At 52.7% G+C, this 19,569-nt stretch overlaps 1 protein-coding gene across 2 annotated transcripts in view; it reads left to right on the top strand.

The window, feature by feature from the left end:
* The window catches only part of FBXO42 (F-box protein 42), a 75,008-nt gene extending 61,445 nt beyond the window's left edge, over positions 1-13,563 (top strand). For both annotated transcript variants that reach the window (XM_014951889.1, XM_014951888.1), the window contains exons 5-10: positions 6,718-6,871; positions 7,874-7,984; positions 8,902-8,998; positions 10,656-10,712; positions 11,206-11,322; positions 12,319-13,563. In XM_014951889.1, the coding sequence (XP_014807375.1) occupies positions 6,718-6,871; positions 7,874-7,984; positions 8,902-8,998; positions 10,656-10,712; positions 11,206-11,322; positions 12,319-13,410 (1,628 nt within the window). In that variant the 3' untranslated portion in view covers positions 13,411-13,563. The remainder of the gene's footprint in view (positions 1-6,717; positions 6,872-7,873; positions 7,985-8,901; positions 8,999-10,655; positions 10,713-11,205; positions 11,323-12,318) is intronic.
* The last annotated feature ends 6,006 nt before the right edge of the window (positions 13,564-19,569 follow it).

Here is a 19,569-nt window from a genome sequence, read left to right as displayed (position 1 = left end):
TGTCCAAGTTCTCCTAGAACTCTCCTTTGGTGGCTCCCAAATGGGATGCTGGTGCTGGGATCACCAGGATGCCCATGGTGCCGTACCCCGGCCTCTGAACCACTTGTCCTCCCTTCCTGAGACCTCCCAAACTGCTGGCAGGGGAAGAGCTTCCAGGCAAATCCGCAGACTCCTGCGGAAAAATCCTGGCTGGGTTGGGAAGCAGAGGGATTTAGTATTTTTTTCCTTCTCTGGTTTCCCTTCCCATTGAAGGGGAAAAAAAAATATGGGGGATTTCATGCCGTGGTGGAAGTTTGGGATGGACTTTGGCGTGATGGAGTGTATCGAGGTGATCTCTCAAGCAGGGGTAGGTGATGGTGATGGTGGTGGGTGATGTCTCCGTGGTAGAACCAGTGATTTGGTGTCTTTAAAAGCTGGGCTTGTAAATCTGGACCGAGCATCAGCCAGGAGGTTTCTCCCTCTGCCAAGCCACGGAGGAGAGCACGAGCAGCTCCTCCAGGGGGGTGCAGGGTTTAAAACAGCAGGTCAAGGGAGGTCATTCTCCCTCCCTGCACTGGGGAGGCCACAACTGGAATCCTGCGTCCAGTTCTGGGCTCCCCAGTTCAAGAGGGACAGGGAACTACTGGAAAGAGTCCAGCGAAGGGCAACAGAGATGATGGAGGGATTGGAGCATCTCCCTGATGAGGAAAGGCTGAGAGAGCTGGGGCTCTTGAGCCTGGAGAAGAGAAGGCTGAGGGGAGACCTTATCAATGCTGACAAGTGTCTAAAGGGTGGGTTGAGGGAGGATGGAGCCGGACTCTTCCCAGTGGTTCCCAGTGACAGGACGAGGGGCAACGGGCACAAGCTGGACCATGGGAAGTTCCACTGAAATCTGAGGAAGAACTTGTTTGGGGTGAGGGTGGCAGAGCCCTGGAAGAGGCTGCCCAGGGAGGGTGTGGAGTCCCCTTCTCTGGAGATCTTCAAGCCCCACCTGGATGCTCCTGAGTAACATGCTCTGACAAGCTCTGGGCAATCCTGCTTCAGCAGGGGGGTTGGACTAGATGATCTCTATGGTCCCTTCCAACTCTAAAAATTCAGTGAAATTCAGTGAAAGGCACAGGGGAGAGGTCTGTGATGTGGCTTTTCGAAGCCAAAGCCAGAGTGCAGCAAGTCCAGGCTGTGCTTTTAGCCCCATTTCTGCCGTGACATCCAACAGCCCCATCAGTCTTCTTCCTTTCTTAAAAGCAATTTGCTTTTTACCACTTCTTTTTGACTCTCCCTACTCACCACAAGCTCCTGGGGGTGAAATTCCCCCAAATCTTTCTGTTCTTCCGCAGGTGGGCCGTAGGGAACCGCTCTGACTTCCCAGAGGTACAAACCACTTAGGAAAACACCAGCCAAATGGTGCTTTTCCTCCCAGACTATCCAGGTTCAGCATCTCCCTCCAGCTTTTCCTTCGGGATGATAATGTGCTCCTCTGATAATGGACCCACCAAATTAAGCGTATCCTTGCGACGGGACCTCATTTGTTGAACAAATGTAATTTGTTGGCAGGGAGAGGCTGGCTTTGCCGTGTTTCCAGCATGATTTAAGCCACGGTGGAGCAGGACCATCCCCTGGTCTCTTTATTTACTGGTGCAGGAGGTGACTATTAACCCCGAGTCCTTCCTGGGGATGGTTTCCTCCACCTTTGGTGTGCAGATTGCGGGTGGCTTTTGAACCCTTGGAGCTTGGCTTCCTTGGCACGTTGAAATCCGAGTGGCTGCCCGGACCGACCAGCTCGATTTAATTTCTCAACTTTAAAACTGGGAAGGCTGCTGAGGACCTGGTTTTGTTGATCCTGGCATTTCACATAATGGAAGGGGTTGGCCATGGCTCCCGTCGGCTCGCTGGAGTCCTAGGGAGATCAGCATCATCTCTTGCTGGCTTGAAAAATCCATCAGATAGAGCCATAATGAGTTATTATTAATAGCTCTCTATCTCTGGCTCTCTAATAGCTCTGTATCTCTCAAGTCACAGGCGACAGGATGAGAGGAAATGGCCTCAAGTTGCACCAGGGTAGGTTCAGGCTGGATATTAGGAAAAATTTTTTCACTGAAAGAGTTATCAGCCATTGGAATGGGCTGCCCAGGGAGGTGGTTGAGGCCCCATCCCTGGAGGTGTTCAAAAGACAGGTTGATGTAGTTCTGGGAGGTATGGTTTAGTGATGGTGTTGCTTTTTGTTTGTTGTGTGGGTGTCTATTTTTGTCAGTTGGGTTGACGGTTGGACAAGATGATCTTTAAGGTCCCTTCCAACCTAGAAGATTCTGTGATTCTGTGATCTCCAGAAATCTTAGCCTGCTGTAATAAAATTCCCCCAAATTTATCCCCCTGGTACAACCCCAGAACTCTTTACCATCTCTTAACCTTCCCCCCAAAATGGTACAAACCCCTGGCTCCGCTCCAGCGCATCCCTCTTAACGATATTTCCCCAAACGATATCGAGCTGAACCGATCCTTTCGTCTGGGTGATCTCATCAAATGGGGCACCACGGGATTATTATGTATTTTGTGTTCCCCCCAACCTCCTCCAGCTTCATTTTTATTTCTAGCTCTGCTTGATAACTCATTTTCGGAGGTAAAAGGCTGCTCTGGAAATTTCGTGTGACACGTGCCCTTAGAGCCAGGCTGTTCCTTTGTGGCCGCTGATCTCCGCGTGTGCTGCTCCCGTCGCAGCAGAGCCCTGAATAAACGGGCTTTAAAAAATGCTTATGAGGCCAGATCTTAAATAGAGAGCGGCCAAAGCTCGTGTCAGAAGCCATCAGGGGTTGGCATTTCTCTTCCAAACATCCGTGGAAGCCGGAGGTCTTTTGTTTGTTTGTTTTTTTGAAAAGTATGTATCTGCTCCGCGAGCCAGGAAAATCCATCGACTGGAAAAAAAATTTTAAAAAAATAGCTGGGACCAGCTCTGAGCTGCTCATCCCGACTGAATAAGCAGCGTCAGCTGGAAAGGGCTCTTCCCTTCTCTGTTTAGGGGTACAGAATTGTGCTGCACCTTCCCCCTGCTTCAATTTTTATCCCCGAGGAGGAAAGATAATCTGATATCGGGCTGGATGGTGTTATCAGGGCGTGGAGCTTCAAAACCTGGCGAGGAAGAGTCCTCTCTACTCTTCATCAGCCCTGGCTGAGGGAGAGCAGTTGAAAGCAATTAGCTAATGATGTTCTTCAGCCCGGTGGTGAGGAGCAGGAGCCGTTTCGTTTGTCAACGTGATCCCGGGGAGGAAGAAACCCTCCCCACCTCAAGAGCCTTTGAAACGCCGCCGGGAGCTGGGACTTTGAGCAGGTCCTTACGGGGCCCCACGTAATTGAGCCCGTGTCCCTTTGATGTCCCCAGTCCCTGCACTCCTCCGCATACTTGGGACCTGAAGTCACAAAGGCTTCCCGTCGCCTTCCCAGGGCAGGCGTGGAGATGCTCCTGCCCTTCCCAGGGGACGGTGGTGGCAGCACCCCCCCTCTCTCCCCTGCTTTGGAGATAAATGCTATTCATTCCCTGGGTTTCAGCCACCTTATTTCTCCTCAAACACAAGATTTCCAAACCCTCTCTGCTACTACAAGCTTGTGGTGGGTCTCTTCTGCAGAGCCCATCCCTAGATCTCCCGACTTTCTGGCTGGAAGAGGCTTTGAGAGGCCAACTCTTCCTTTGACTGGTAAAATTCATGGTTGTTTTTTTTTCCTGCGTTGCAGAATGAAACTCCTCCGCTCATTTACACCCGTACAACGTCCAGTAACAGGCAAAGCTTCCTGAAAAACCAGGGCTGGGCTCTGCCCTGGGCTGTTTATCCGGCGTTGACTCATTTGGGAACCATCTCAGTGTCTGAGGCTGGGGTTGACCTTCAGGTTACAGCAGCAGGAGGGTGGCTTTTCTCACTCTGCACCATCCCGGACCTTTCTGAGCCAAAGACCCATTTCTCCATCCTGGGATGACTCTCGTTAACCCTTTTTCTTTAAAAATAACCTGATTTAAACCCAGAAATGTTCATCCCGGTGAAACCCTCAATGGAGAAGCCCAACCAGCCCATTCTCTGCAGGTCAGGTTGAGATGTTTCTAGCAGCTCAGTTTGTGATGCCGAGGTTGGGAGAGCAGCTTCACGCTCTGCTGGGGGAATATTTAGGCTGGAGACCTGCTGGTGTGAATTAATGAGTCGCAGAGTGAGCCAGGAAAACTGGAATTTGGGAACAAAGAGTAACCAAATGTGACCCTCTTCTGGCACTCTCAACTTTAAGGAGACCTTGGGTATAACTCTGGCCATGCTGTAGATGTTCCCCCAACACAAGAATTAAAATAGAATAGACATAGAATGGTTTGGGTGGGAAGGGACCTTAAAGCCCCCCCAGTGCCACCCCCTGCCCTGGGCAGGGACACCTCCCACCACACCAGGTCCCTCCAAGCCCCCTCCAACCTGCCCTTGAACCCCTCCAGGGATGGGGCAGCCACAGCTTCTCTGGGCAACCTGGGCCAGGCTCTCACCACCCTCCCAGCAAGGAATTATTTCCTGCACAACTTTATTCCCTTTTTCCCCCATAAGTGTGTACCTGAGAGCATCTGTCCCTGGAGAAAGGCTCAAGGACCCTGTGCCCATCTCCTCTGCATCTGGCCTGGGGGAGAGGGGGTTGCTTTTTGGCTGGGCTTTTCCCCACCCACCACCTGGAACCCGTCACCATCCGGTTGCTTTTCTCAGCTGCGGCACCTTAAAATAGCCCACTCTGGTTTTCTTTTAAAAATAGTCTGCTCGTCATTACCTCCTCAAACCATTTCTCCAAAGTCTTATTAGGCCACGGGAGGACAGAGGTGGGGTTTGATGTCCTGGTCTTTTTTGGAGAGGGTGACGGTGCTTCTGTGGCCACGTGGGTGGCCTTGTCCTTGAGCTGCCCCCAGCCTCACGCGCGGCTGGGTTTTTTTGGGGGGTGATGTATTTAGGATTATTTTGAAAGTGTGACCGCAGAGGTGGAGGAAACTGCCCCAGTGATGACCATGGGAAGGAGGATGCTCCGAGGTGTCATCCCTGGCTTTAGCCTTTCCTGGGAAGCAACTGGGTGCCTGACACGTGGGTGAGGTGGTGACACAGCACTCGCAGCCAGAGGGGTTTGAAGGGAGCAGCAGGAGGTTGAGCAGCAAACTTGGCATCTCCCGAGCATGGGACATCACCACGGCACCAAGAATCGTAGAATCGTCCAGGTTGGAAGGGTCCTTAAAGATCATCTAGTCCAACCGTCAGCCTAACTCTGACAAAAAAAAAAATAAAAGTAAATAAGCAATAAAAAAATCATTAAACCATATTCCTGAGGACCATGGCAACCCATCTTTTGAACACCTCCATGATGGTGCCTCAACCATTCCTCTGGGCAGCCCATTCCAATGCTGGATGACCCTAATAACCATCAGCCTAACTCTGACAAAAAAAAAAATAAAAGTAAACCTAATGCATGTCTCTGTATCAGATGTTAATGTAATTTAGCTTATCAATTCAGAGTTCAGTGAAGCAAGTTCCTCATGAAAACTTAATCTTCATCCAGTTCAGTGTCCAGTTCTGGGCTCCCCAGCTCAAGGGAAATAATGATTTTCCATTATTTTTCCTAATATCCAATCTGAACCTCCCCTGGTGCAACTTGAGGCCATTTCCTCTTGTCCCATCGCCTGTTCCTTGGGAGAAGAGACCCCCCCTGGCTACACCCTCCTTTCAGGGAGTTGGAGAGAGCCAGAAGGTCTCCCCTCAGCCTCCTCTTCTCCAGACTGAACACCCCACCCTTCTCCTTGCTCTCCAGACCCCTCACCAGCTCCGTTGCCCTTCTCTGGACCCGCTCCAGCCCCTCAATGTCTTTTTTTGTGGTGAGGGACCCAAAACTGGACACAGCCCTCGAGGTGAGACCTCACCAATGCCCAGTCCAGGTCACATCATCTCGCTTGTCCAAGTCCTGCTCAGGAGGTCCCTGCCCCCGCACTGTGGAGCCTTTCAAACCCCAAAAAAAGTCTCCAAATGTTTTTTCAGAGGAATGTTTCGTTCCACAGACTCCTTTGTGGTGAGGGACCCAAAACTGGGCACAGCCCTCAGGTGTGGCCTCACCAATGCCCAGTCCAGGTCACATCATCTCGCTTGCCCAAGTCCTGCTCAGGAGGTCCCTGCCCCCGCCCCGTGGAGCCTTTCGAACCCCAAAAAAAGTCTCCAAATGTTTTTTCAGAGGAATGTTTCGTTCCACAGACTCCAGGAGTGGCTGTTAATTCACACAGCAAAGTGTTTAAGGTTTAATTGTGCCACTTTGCCAAAAAAAAAATAGGCATTGGGTGCGTGAGTGCCCAAGGGATCCACCAGGAGCGACGGCGGATGCCTTGGGGTTGGTATCGGTTCCCCCTCCTTCCCCGGGGAGAAGCCACTAGGTATTTGGAAGTAATTATTGCTTTTATTCAGTGCTAAAGCAATAATTTCAAGGGACACGTTAGAAAGCTAGCAATTTCCTGCCAGTGAGTGACAGATGTTTTGCCATACATGAGATGTGCTTTCAGGCTCCTACTAATTACGACGACACAAATTGGCAGTAGTTTTCTTCCCAGGCTCCCGACTCTAATTTTGCCTTCTTTTCTGCTGTTTTTTTGGGTGGTTTTTTTTTTAAAAGGTGGAGTCTCCGTGTTGTCGCACTTCAGAAAAGCCAGTGGCTGAGTTGAAATGTGGTTTCCTAACCTTCCCCTTCTCTCTCCTTGCCCAGGTTCCTACCCCTCACCCAAAGCTGGGGCCACCCTGGTGGTCTACAAGGACTTGCTTGTGCTCTTCGGCGGGTGGACGCGGCCGAGCCCTTACCCTCTGCACCAGCCAGAGAGGTTCTTCGATGAAATCCACACCTACTCACCCTCCAAAAACTGGTAAGAGCCCATCCAGATTCAAAGCCTAAGCTTTGAGCCTGTAGAAACGTGGCTGGAACGCAGCTGGAGGGTGTTTCTCCCACCTGGGAAGGTCCTGGTTTCCCAGATGTGCCTAATCCTGGTGTGTCTTGTACCGAAACAAGATTAAAAAACCCCAAAAAACACAAGATCACAGCAGAGCTGTGAGCACGCTGCTCTCTGGCACCTCTTGGGTGGTGGTTGCTTCCCTCCAGCTCTCGACTCCTACCTAAAATCTGCCAAAATCCCGGAGCATTCCCATCTAGCCAGGTGGGAAATGAGGAATGTGAATCTTTTCAATGCATCATCCATTTGGCCGTGAGCGGTGGGACCTTTCTGAGGGAAGGAGGAGCTAAAACCTTCGCTCCTGGAGGTCTTGCTTTCGGTGATGGTTCGAAACTCCAAACCTCCCGTGGCCCTCCAAGGGAGACTCCATAAAAATCTTGCAGCATTTTAGTGATCTCTCTGCCTTTAAAGCTCCTGGATTGTTAACAAAGCGTCCAGCCCTGACCACGGGGATGGCAGGAATTTCCCTTTCTCCTTTAAAAGACCGTTCAGCTGGTTTCAGACCAGGCTTTCTCAGAGATGCTTGTGTGTGAGAAAGGAGCGAATGCTGTATCAAAGCAGCGATGGTTCCTGCTCCTCTTTCATTGAGAACTTTTCATCATCAAAAGTGTCAATTACCCGATGGACTGTTGGGCAGTGTCGTTAGGAGGCTGTAATTAAACGGCGTTGGAAAGAAGTCAGGGCGAACTTAATTGAAAGGGGCGATATTTCCAACTTGGCCTTGTGACTTTGTCATGTTTTAAAAATGTTGAGCGCATTAGTATTTTTAATTAGTCGCGTTATTATTTGGGTCTTTAGAGGTTTTCCCTGGGGTTTTCCCTCTCTGAAACGTTCTCGAGGACTTTGCTGGCCCCTGGGATTTTTCGTTTTGCTGTTCATCCGGCGCTTTCCTTCCTGAATGTCCCTCTCTTCCCCCAGGTGGAACTGCATCGTGACCACCCACGGCCCCCCTCCCATGGCAGGACACTCCTCCTGTGTCATCGAAGACAAAATGATTGTCTTTGGGGGTTCCTTGGGATCTCGGCAAATGTAAGTCTGGGGTGAGGGTGTCTGGCAGGTCCTCCTGGAAGCCAGGAGCCTGTTGTGGTGGTCCCAGAATGGCTCATAGTGTTCCAGAAGGAAACCTTATCATAGAATCATAGAATTGCCCAGGCCAGAAGGGACCTCCAAAGGTCATCTAGTCCGACCCCCCCGCAGTCAGCAGGGACACCCCCAACCAGACCAGGTTGCCCAGGGCCTCGTCGAGCCTCTCCTTGAATATCTCCAGGGAAGGGGCCCCAACCACCTCCCTGGGCAACCTGTTCCAGTGCTCCACCACCCTCACAGTGAAGAACCCTCTCCTCATCTCCAGTCTAAATCTGTTCCCCTCCAGCTTGAAGCCATTGCCCCTCGTCCTGTCACTGCAGGCCTTTCTAAACAGGCTCTCCCCAGCCTTCCTGTAGCTCCCTTCAGGTACTGGAAGGCCGCTATTAGGTCTCCCCGGAGCCTCCTCTTCTCCAGGCTGAACAACCCCAGCTCCCTCAGCCTGTCCTCGTAGCAGAGGTGCTCCATCCCCCTGATCATCCTTGTGGCCCTCCTCTGGACCCTCTCCATCAGGTCCATGTCCTTCTTATATTGAGGGCTCCAGACCTGCACACAATACTCCAGGTGAGGTCTCACCAGAGCAGAGTAAAGTGGCAGAATCCCCTCTCTGGACCTGCTGGCAACGCATCTTTTGATGCAGCCCAGGATGGGATTGGCCTTCTGGGCTGCAGCTGCCCACTGCCTGCTCAAACCTTGGAGGGTTTTGGAGCCTGTGGGCTGCCTTAGTGCACCTTTGGCATCTCACAGCAAATCCCCTCAAGGCTCCGGCCCACAAAAAACCCAACTCTTCCCTAAAATTCACCCTGAACCCGCGTTTCGACTGCCTGGTTGTGTCCTCAATACGTGTTGTCTCACCCTTGTAGGAGCAACGACGTCTGGGTGCTGGATCTCGAGCAGTGGGCTTGGTCCAAGCCCAACATCTCCGGGCCCAGCCCTCACCCGCGGGGTGGCCAGTCTCAGGTGAGCTCTCCTTTCCTCGCTGTGTTCCCCGGAGATAAACCAGGCACCGCTTCATTTCCAGCTTCCAGGCAGCCCTCGGCAGCTCTCCCGGGAGCTAGAGCCCCATTTCCAAGTTATCTTTGCATCCTGTGCCCGACGGGCCTGTGTTTTCCGGAGCCATCCCTTCGCCGAGGGCGCGTTTTTAATCTCCCTGGCGCTGGGGCAGGTGCCGCGCCGTGTCTCGCACATGACTCAGAGCTCTAACGAGCATCTGGAGACAACAAACGGCTGGTTCCTCCCGCTGATCCTTCCCCGTGGCGTGTGAGATCAATGAGGTGTTATCACAAGTTGGTTTGGCTCCAGGCCCTTTCGGTTGCTCCGCTCTCCTGCTCCTCGGCTCAAGCGACTCTGGGTTGAACCCACTCGAAGCACGGGTTTAGCAGCATGTGTTTGAGTGCCTGCCCAGGGCAGGGAGCTCATGGGGGTCACCAGGCTTGATGCAGGTGTCTCCAGTGGAGCTGGCACCCCTACCTTCCCTTTATGGTCCCCAGGAAGATGGTCAGTGGTGTCTCCACTGCAGCTGGCACCCCTAACCTTCCCTTTATGGTCCCCGGGAAGACAGTTGGTGGTGTCTCCATCACAGCTGGCAGCTCTGCCTTCCCTTTATGGTCCCCAGAAAGATGGTCAAGGGTGTCTCCAGTTAAGCTGGCACTCCTAACCTTCCCTTTATGGTCCACAGAAAGATGGTCAGTGGTCTTTCCATCACAGCTGGCACCTCTGCCTTCCCTTTATGGTGCCCGGGAAGACAGTCCAACACAGCTGGCACCCCTAACCTTCCCTTTATGGTCCCCAGGAAGATGGGCAGTGGTGTCTCCATCACAGCTGGCACCCCTAACCTTCCCTTTATGGTCCCCAGAAAGATGGTTAGTGATGTCTCCATTGCAGCTGGCACCTCTGCCTTCCCTTTATGGTCCCCAAGAAGATGGTCAGTGGTGTCTCCATCACAGCTGACACCCCTAACCTTCCCTTTATGGTCCCTGGCAACACGTTGGTGGTGTCTCCAGCACTACTGGCACCTCTGCCTTCCTCTTATGGTCCCTGGGAACACGGTTGGTGGTGTCTCCCTCGCAGCTGGCACCTCTGCCTTCCCTTTAGGGTTCCCAGAAAGATGGTCAGTGGTGTCTCCATCACAGAGAACCAGAACCAGAACCGGAACTCAGAAAAGATTGGATGGATTATGCTTGAAAGTTCTTTTCTCTCTATCCACTGGAAAAGGAGACTAAGGGACTGCATCACCCACCACCAGCATCTAACAGATATCACACATGCCCTCCCAGTCAATCCTTCCACCCTCTCCCTTATTTGAAGAGGGTCCCTTGCCGTTTGGCTCAGCTTTAGGACGGATAATTGCTCTCTTCTGTAAGAGGAACTGGTTTGTGAGCCGTTTGGGACAAGGCAGTGGGGTGAACCCCACATCCCACTTTGCCTCAGGTCCAGAAAAACCGGCTCTTCATCCCCAGCTCCGCTCCTCATCCCGGGGCAGGTCAAATCCGGCAGCATCTGGGCAGTGGAGAAGCCGTGACCTGGCTCTGCCTGCACTTGGAGGCCTCACTGAAAGCTCTGGGGGACCATCTCACGTCCTTCCCCAGTCTGAAACGCTCTTCTTTGTCCTCTCCAGATCGTGATAGACAACGAAACCATTTTAATCCTGGGTGGCTGCGGTGGTCCCAATGCAGTGAGTATCCTGGGGGGGGGCACGGGCATCGACTTCACCCGGCTCCCTGTAGCTGGGAGCTGGACTGGGGAGAGGGGGTTCTCTGCACCTTACCCAGGGGGCATTTTATCCTGCAAATCTGGGCACCCACGCAGTAGATAATCCAGAGAAGTCATCTACCTCTTACTAGGGCTGCTTTAATTAAGAAAAAAGCGCCCCAGGCGCTATCTGAGCAGCTCAGGAGGTTAATTGAACCTCGGAAGAATTAGCCCTGATTTTATGCTGGGGTAGAAGATGGAGATCGAAGGGGATTTGTCTGTGGCCACGGTAGGGTGTAGTCACTCCGGGGTGGTCAGATCCAGATCTGGGTCACCATCTCTCTTGTCTGCAGCAGCAAAGCGCCGCTCCCACCTCTGATGGGATGATCTCAGCAGCGAAGCCGGGCTCCTGAATTTCAAACTGGGCTCCTGAATTTCAAACTGGGCTCCTGAATCTGTCACATTTCTCTTCACAGCTGTTTAAAGATGCCTGGTTACTCCACATGCACGCGAACCCCTGGACCTGGCAGCCCCTCAAGGTGGAGAACGAAGACCACGGAGCCCCGGAGCTGTGGTGCCATCCTGCCTGCAGGGTATGGATACGGTGGGGTCTCCGCTCTCTCAAATAAGGACCTGGTCTCCAAAAGGACCTGGACAGGCTGGAGAGGTGGGCCCAGGTGAACCTCGTGAGGTTCAACAAGAGCAAATGCAAGGTTCTGCACCTGGGCCTGAACAATCCTCACCATCAGTACAGACTGGGGGGTGAGGGATTGGAAAGCAGCCCTGAGGAAAGGGACTTGGGGGTGCTGGTGGAGGAGAAGCTGGACATGAGCAGGCAGTGGGCAGCTGCAGCCCAGAAGGCCAATCCCATCCTGGGCTGCATCAAAAGCTGCGTTGCCAGCAGGTCCAGAGAGGGGATTCTGCCACTTTACTCTGCTCTGGTGAGACCTCACCTGGAGTATTGTGTGCAGGTCTGGAGCCCTCAATATAAGAAGGACATGGACCTGATGGAGAGGGTCCAGAGGAGGGCCACAAGGATGATCAGGGGGATGGAGCACCTCTGCTCCGAGGACAGGCTGAGGGAGCTGGGGTTGTTCAGCCTGGAGAAGAGGAGGCTCCGGGGAGACCTAATAGCAGCCTTCCAGTACCTGAAGGGAGCCTACAGGAAGGCTGGGGAGAGCCTGTTTAGAAAGGCCTGCAGTGACAGGACGAGGGGCAATGGCTTCAAGCTGGAGGGGAACAGCTTTAGACTGGAGATGAGGAGAGGGTTCTTCACTGTGAGGGTGGTGGAGCACTGGGACAGGTTGCCCAGGGAGGTGGTTGAGGCCCCATCCCTGGAGATATTCAAGGAGAGGCTCGACGAGGCCCTGGGCAACCTGGTCTAGTTGGGGGTGTCCCTGCTGACTGCGGGGGGGTCGGACTAGATGGCCTTTGGAGGTCCCTTCCGGCCTGGGCAATTCTATGATTCTATGAAATAAATCCACTGCTCTTTATCCCCTGCCCAAAATGCTCCAAACCCCTCTGTTTATCCCCAAAAGAGTCATCCCGGCCTTCGCAACCTCTCATCTCTCCTTCTTCTCCTCTTCCAGGTGGGACAGTGCGTTGTGGTCTTTAGCCAAGCTCCCAGTGGCAGAGCCCCTTTGAGTCCCAGCCTGAACTCTCGGCCCTCTCCCATCAGCGCCACGCCGCCCGTCCTGCTCCCCGAAACCCGGGAATACCGCTCCCAATCTCCCGTCAGGAACACGGACGAAGCTCCTTGCGTCAACGGCCGCTGGGGCACCTTGAGACCCAGAACCCAGAGACAAACCCCCTCAGGATCCCGGGAAGGCAGCTTGTCCCCAGCGAGAGGGGACAGTTCTCCCGTCCTCAACGGTGGGACTTTATCACCCGGAGCCATGGCGGCCGGCGGCGCCTCCTTGGACAGCCCCGTGCAGGCCGTGTCGCCCAGCACGCCGTCCGCCGCCGAAGGATACGACCTCAAAGTGGGGCTCGCCTTGGCCCCGCGCCGGGGATCGTTACCGGAGCAGAAAGACCTACGGTTGGGATCCGTCGACTTAAATTGGGAACAGAAACCAACTTCCATCGTCTGCCAGATGGACGGTGTGGAGGGCAGGACGCTCGGCCTGAGGAACCCCCCCGAGCAAACCAACGGCGTCCACACGCCGCCCCACGTCGCCGGCTCCCTCCCTGGGGCCGTGTCTCCCGGAGCGCTCCGGAGGAGCTTGGAAGCTGTCAAAGCTCTCTCTTCCAAAGGTTCCTCAGCTTCTGCTGCGTTGAGTCCTCCCTTGGCTTCTTCCCCGGGTTCCCCGGGTGCCGAGACGGGCTCGGCGGCGCGGCCGGGCTCTACCCAAGGTGATGGCCATTCCTTACCTCCCATCGCTCGCCGCCTGGGCCACCATCCTCCCCAGTCCCTCAACGTTGGGAAGCCTTTGTACCAGAGCATGAACTGCAAACCCATGCAGATGTACGTGCTGGACATTAAAGACACCAAGGAAAAAGGACGAGTCAAATGGAAAGTGTTCAACAGCAGTTCGGTGGTGGGACCCCCCGAAACCAGTTTACACACGGTGGTGCAAGGCAGAGGGGAATTAATCATATTCGGTGGCCTCATGGACAAGAAACAAAACGTCAAATACTACCCCAAAACAAATGCCTTGTACTTTGTGCGAGCAAAAAGATAATGCGGCCCGAGCCCTTCGCCGCCATCACCTTCTCCCCCCTCCCTCTCCGCGGCTCTTCCCTCCCTCTCCTTTCCCAGCCCCCCCTCTGTCACGCAGGCGTCCAAACTGTGAATTTAGGGAGCAAGAAACCAATAAAAATCCAAGCTAAACCTCCAGGCCTTCCCCCTCTGGTTCCCAGTAAGAGCCCAGTTAAGCGCAGTGGTGTTTTCCAGGCAGGGAAGGACCCGCGTCGCCGCCGCCGTCCCAGGCGAGGAGGTAGGGAAATCCACCATCCAGGATCCCCTCGGGATTGGGGGTTGATTTTCCCTGGGGTTTGGGGAGGTTTGGGATCTCCCCAAAACTCCTGGGATGCGAGGAAAATGTGGTTTGGTAGGAACAACCCAAATCCCAGCGGGCAGGAGGCTCTTCACTTGATTATTTCCCTGCTTGGCTCCGTAAGGAAAATCACAGCAATACCAGGAATCCTCCAGCGCCGCAAAACCTCTGCTCGACACAAACACGATGCCTTTTTTTTTTCTGCCTCTCCCCCCTCTGACCTGTCGCTCTCCTTCCTGTCCTCCCCACGGGGACCGTACAAAGGAAGAAAGAACAGGGGTTTTTTTTGCGTCAAAATGCCAAAAATATTAAGAATTAGCCGGGTGTTAGCATCCCCCTCTCCCTGCCTTTTGCTGGATCAGGCGTTGGGATCAGCCCTGATCCCTCCGGAGCAGCAAAAAAATGACACCAATTCCTCTAAAAACCCCGTTATTCCCCCAAAGCTGAGAAATTTGGCTGTCCCTTCCCTTCTAAACGTGAAGGTTTCGTTTCACCCAACGGCCCCAACCCGTTCAAGGCTGAACCAGCACCTTGTAGCCTGGGAACGGGTGGGGTTTTTTCCAGCCAAAAAGCTGAATATTGGTAAATTTGAGGGCGTGAGCAGCCTCCGTGGCAGTAACTGCACCTCATCTTTGCACGTGCCTCCTCAAACGAAAATCCGAAGGGATTGAACCTGCGCGTCCTTCTGGGACAACCTCCCTCCTTCCCTTTCCCCTCCGGATGATGGGGAAAAAATGGGTGGATCCTGCCAGGTTTTAGTCATCGACCTCCAGCACCCAAAAAGCAGGGAATCCTCCCCAAACCGGCAACGCCATGACGTGGCCCCTTTCCCTTCAATTATTTTTTTTCCCCGTCCCCACTGAGCTTTTTTTGCCGGTCAGAGCCTTAAATCGCGTCCCAGCCACGTGAGGATGGGGAGGGTTTTGCTTCGTCTGCGGCGTCTCTGTAAATAAATCCCTCGTTAAATCCGGCCTCTCCCGCTCCCATCCCAAACCGATTTGATTTATCCCAAGGGAAGGCAAAACTGCAGTTTTCAAAGCCCCAAAACCTCAGGAGCACCTAAGGGGATTTAGGAAATAATTCTCCACTCCTAAGCTTCGCTGTAGGGAGGGTGGTCGGGGCTTGGGCATCAATTCCCTCCTCCCTTCTGCATGTTTCACCCCCCAAAAAAGTCAAAAAAAGGGATGGACGGTGGTTCGTTAGGATGATGTTGAGTTGATGTTGGGATAACATTGGGTTGACGTTGGGTTGATGTTGGGCTGACGTTGAGTTGATGTTGGGATAACATTGGGTAGACGTTGAGTTGACGTTGGGTTGATGTTGTGTTGACGTTTGCCTGACGTTGAGTTGACGTTGGGTTGATGTTGGGCTGACGTTGAGTTGATGTTGGGATAACATTGGGTAGATGTTGAGTTGACGTTGGGATGACATTGAGTTGACGTTGGGCTGACATTGAGTTGACATTGGGTTGATGTTGGGCTGACGTTGAGTTGACATTGGGCTGATGTTGACGTTGGGTTGATATTGACGTTGGGATGACATTGGGTTGACATTGGGTTGACATTGGGCTGACGTTGGGATGATGTTGGGATAACATTGGGTAGATGTTGAGTTGACATTGGGATGACATTGGGTTGACATCGGGCTGACGTTGAGTTGACGTTGGGTTGATGTTGGGCTGATGTTGAGTTGACGTTCGCCTGACGTTGAGTTGATGTTGGAATGACGTTGGGCTGACGTTGAGTTGATATTGGGCTGACGTTGGACTGATGTTGATGTTGGGTTGACATTGACGTTGGGATGACGTTGAGTTGACGTTGGGTTGATGTTGGGCTGATGTTGAGTTGACGTTGGGTTGACGTTGGGCTGATGTTGATGTTGGGATAACATTGGGTAGACGTTGGGCTGATGTTGAGTTGACGTTGAGTTGACGTTGGCCTGACGTTCAGTTGATGTTGGAATGATGTTGGGCTGACGTTGAGTTGATGCTGACGTTGAGTTGACATTGGGCTGACGTTGGGCTGACGTTGACGTTGGGTTGACATTGACGTTGGGTTGACATTGGGCTGACATTGGGATGATGTTGGGATAACATTGGGTAGATGTTGAGTTGACGTTGGGATGACATTGGGTTGACATTGGGCTGACATTGAGTTGACGTTGGGCTGACGTTGAGTTGACGTTGGGATAACATTGGGTAGACGTTGAGTTGACGTTGGGTTGATGTTGGGCTGATGTTGAGTTGACGTTGGGCTGACGTTGAGTTGATGTTGGGATAACATTGGGTTGACGTTGGGCTGACGTTGAGTTGATGTTGGGATAACATTGGGTAGACATTGAGTTGATGTTGGACTGACACTGAGTTGATGTTGGGATAACATTGGGTAGATGTTGAGTTGATGTTGGGATGACAATGGGTTGACATTGGGCTGATGTTGAGTTGACTTTGGGTTGACGTTGGGCTGACATTGAGTTGACGTTGGGCTGACGTTGAGTTGATGTTGGGATAACATTGGGTAGATGTTGAGTTGACATTGGGATGACATTGGGGTGATGTTGGGCTGACATTGAGTTGACGTTGGGCTGACGTTGAGTTAACATTGGGCTGACGTTGAGTTGACGTTGGGATAACATTGGGTAGACATTGAGTTGACATCGGGTTGATGTTGGGTTGACGTTGGGCTGACGTTGAGTTGATGTTGCGATAACATTGGGTAGATGTTTCCCTCCTCCCTTCTGCATGTTTCACCCCCCAAAAAAGTCAAAAAAAGGGATGGACGGTGGTTCGTTAGGATGATGTTGAGTTGACATTGGGATGACGTTGGGTTGATGTTAGAATGACGTTGGGCTGACGTTGAGTTGACGTTGGAATGACGTTGGGTTGACATTGAGTTGATGTTGGGATAACATTGGGTTGACGTTGACGTTGGGCTGACGTTGAGTTGATGTTGGGCTGACGTTGAGTTGATGTTGGGATAACATTGGGTAGATGTTGAGTTGACGTTGGGATGACATTGAGTTGACGTTGGGCTGACATTGAGTTGACATTGGGTTGATGTTGGGCTGACGTTGTGTTGATGTTGGGATAACATTGGGTAGACGTTGGGCTGATGTTGAGTTGACGTTGAGTTGACGTTGGCCTGACGTTCAGTTGATGTTGGAATGATGTTGGGCTGACGTTGAGTTGATGCTGACGTTGAGTTGACATTGGGCTGACGTTGGGCTGACGTTGACGTTGGGTTGACATTGACGTTGGGTTGACATTGGGCTGACATTGGGATGATGTTGGGATAACATTGGGTAGATGTTGAGTTGACGTTGGGATGACATTGGGTTGACATTGGGCTGACATTGAGTTGACGTTGGGCTGACGTTGAGTTGACGTTGGGATAACATTGGGTAGACGTTGAGTTGACGTTGGGTTGATGTTGGGCTGATGTTGAGTTGACGTTGGGCTGACGTTGAGTTGATGTTGGGATAACATTGGGTTGACGTTGGGCTGACGTTGAGTTGATGTTGGGATAACATTGGGTAGACATTGAGTTGATGTTGGACTGACACTGAGTTGATGTTGGGATAACATTGGGTAGATGTTGAGTTGATGTTGGGATGACAATGGGTTGACATTGGGCTGATGTTGAGTTGACTTTGGGTTGACGTTGGGCTGACATTGAGTTGACGTTGGGCTGACGTTGAGTTGATGTTGGGATAACATTGGGTAGATGTTGAGTTGACATTGGGATGACATTGGGGTGATGTTGGGCTGACATTGAGTTGACGTTGGGCTGACGTTGAGTTAACATTGGGCTGACGTTGAGTTGACGTTGGGATAACATTGGGTAGACATTGAGTTGACATCGGGTTGATGTTGGGTTGACGTTGGGCTGACGTTGAGTTGATGTTGCGATAACATTGGGTAGATGTTGACTTGACGTTGGGATGACATTGGGCTGATGTTGAGTTGACATTGGGTTGATGTTGGGCTGACGTTGAGTTGATGCTGACGTTGAGTTGACGTTGGGCCGACGTTGAGTTGATGTTGGAATGACGTTGAGCTGATGTTGACTTGACGCTGACGTTGAGTTGACGTTGTGCTGACGTTGGGCTGACGTTGAGTTGATGTTGGGCTGACGTTGGGCTGACGTTGACGTTGGGTTGACATTGATGTTGGGATGACGTTGGGCTGACGTTGAGTTGATGTTGGGCTGACGTTGACGTTGGGTTGACATTGACGTTGGGATGACATTGACACCCCTCTCCTTGCACGGAGCATCCCTCAAGGGACATTTTCCCAACATTTAGGTGATTCCCATCCCCAACCGCTCCCAAAATCCCCCGAAAGAGCCCCAAACCCACCGAGGGGCCGGGGCCGTCCCTCCTCCATCCCGGTCGGTGACGGAAAGGCATGTTCTGCGCCGTTTAAGCGGAAATTCATCCCAAATTTTGACAGATGACATTGGGGTGATGTTGGGCTGACATTGAGTTGACGTTGGGCTGACGTTGAGTTAACATTGGGCTGACGTTGAGTTGACGTTGGGATAACATTGGGTAGACATTGAGTTGACATCGGGTTGATGTTGGGTTGACGTTGGGCTGACGTTGAGTTGATGTTGCGATAACATTGGGTAGATGTTGACTTGACGTTGGGATGACATTGGGCTGATGTTGAGTTGACATTGGGTTGATGTTGGGCTGACGTTGAGTTGATGCTGACGTTGAGTTGACGTTGGGCCGACGTTGAGTTGATGTTGGAATGACGTTGAGCTGATGTTGACTTGACGCTGACGTTGAGTTGACGTTGTGCTGACGTTGGGCTGACGTTGAGTTGATGTTGGGCTGACGTTGGGCTGACGTTGACGTTGGGTTGACATTGATGTTGGGATGACGTTGGGCTGACGTTGAGTTGATGTTGGGCTGACGTTGACGTTGGGTTGACATTGACGTTGGGATGACGTTGACACCCCTCTCCTTGCACGGAGCATCCCTCAAGGGACATTTTCCCAACATTTAGGTGATTCCCATCCCCAACCGCTCCCAAAATCCCCCGAAAGAGCCCCAAACCCACCGAGGGGCCGGGGCCGTCCCTCCTCCATCCCGGTCGGTGACGGAAAGGCATGTTCTGCGCCGTTTAAGCGGAAATTCATCCCAAATTTTGACACACCCCCCCCTCCACGAGCCGCTGGTCCCATGGAGGGGGGTGCTGGGACCCCAGGGGGTGACAGGGGCCCCAGAGGGGGGATCAGGGACCCCGGTTGGGGGGCACAGGGACCCTATAGGGGGGTTGAAGGACCCCATGGGAGGGTGCTGGGATCCCAGGGGGGTGCAGGGACCCCATAAGGACCGGGGACACCCAAGGGAGAGGTGGAGGCACATGGTGACGTTGAGTTGACGTTGGGCTGACGTTGAGTTGACGTTGGGCCGACGTTGAGTTGATGTTGGAATGACGTTGAGCTGATGTTGACTTGACGCTGACGTTGAGTTGACGTTGTGCTGACGTTGGGCTGACGTTGAGTTGATGTTGGGCTGACGTTGGGCTGACGTTGACGTTGGGTTGACATTGATGTTGGGATGACGTTGGGCTGACGTTGAGTTGATGTTGGGCTGACGTTGACGTTGGGTTGACATTGACGTTGGGATGACATTGACACCCCTCTCCTTGCACGGAGCATCCCTCAAGGGACATTTTCCCAACATTTAGGTGATTCCCATCCCCAACCGCTCCCAAAATCCCCCGAAAGAGCCCCAAACCCACCGAGGGGCCGGGGCCGTCCCTCCTCCATCCCGGTCGGTGACGGAAAGGCATGTTCTGCGCCGTTTAAGCGGAAATTCATCCCAAATTTTGTC

Source organism: Calidris pugnax, unplaced genomic scaffold (assembly GCF_001431845.1).
Source record: "Calidris pugnax isolate Ruff unplaced genomic scaffold, ASM143184v1 scaffold205, whole genome shotgun sequence".
In the NCBI taxonomy this organism is placed as follows: domain Eukaryota; kingdom Metazoa; phylum Chordata; class Aves; order Charadriiformes; family Scolopacidae; genus Calidris; species Calidris pugnax.
The sequence above is the reverse complement of the archived record's forward strand: the minus strand, read 5'-3'. Positions and strand labels throughout refer to the sequence as shown.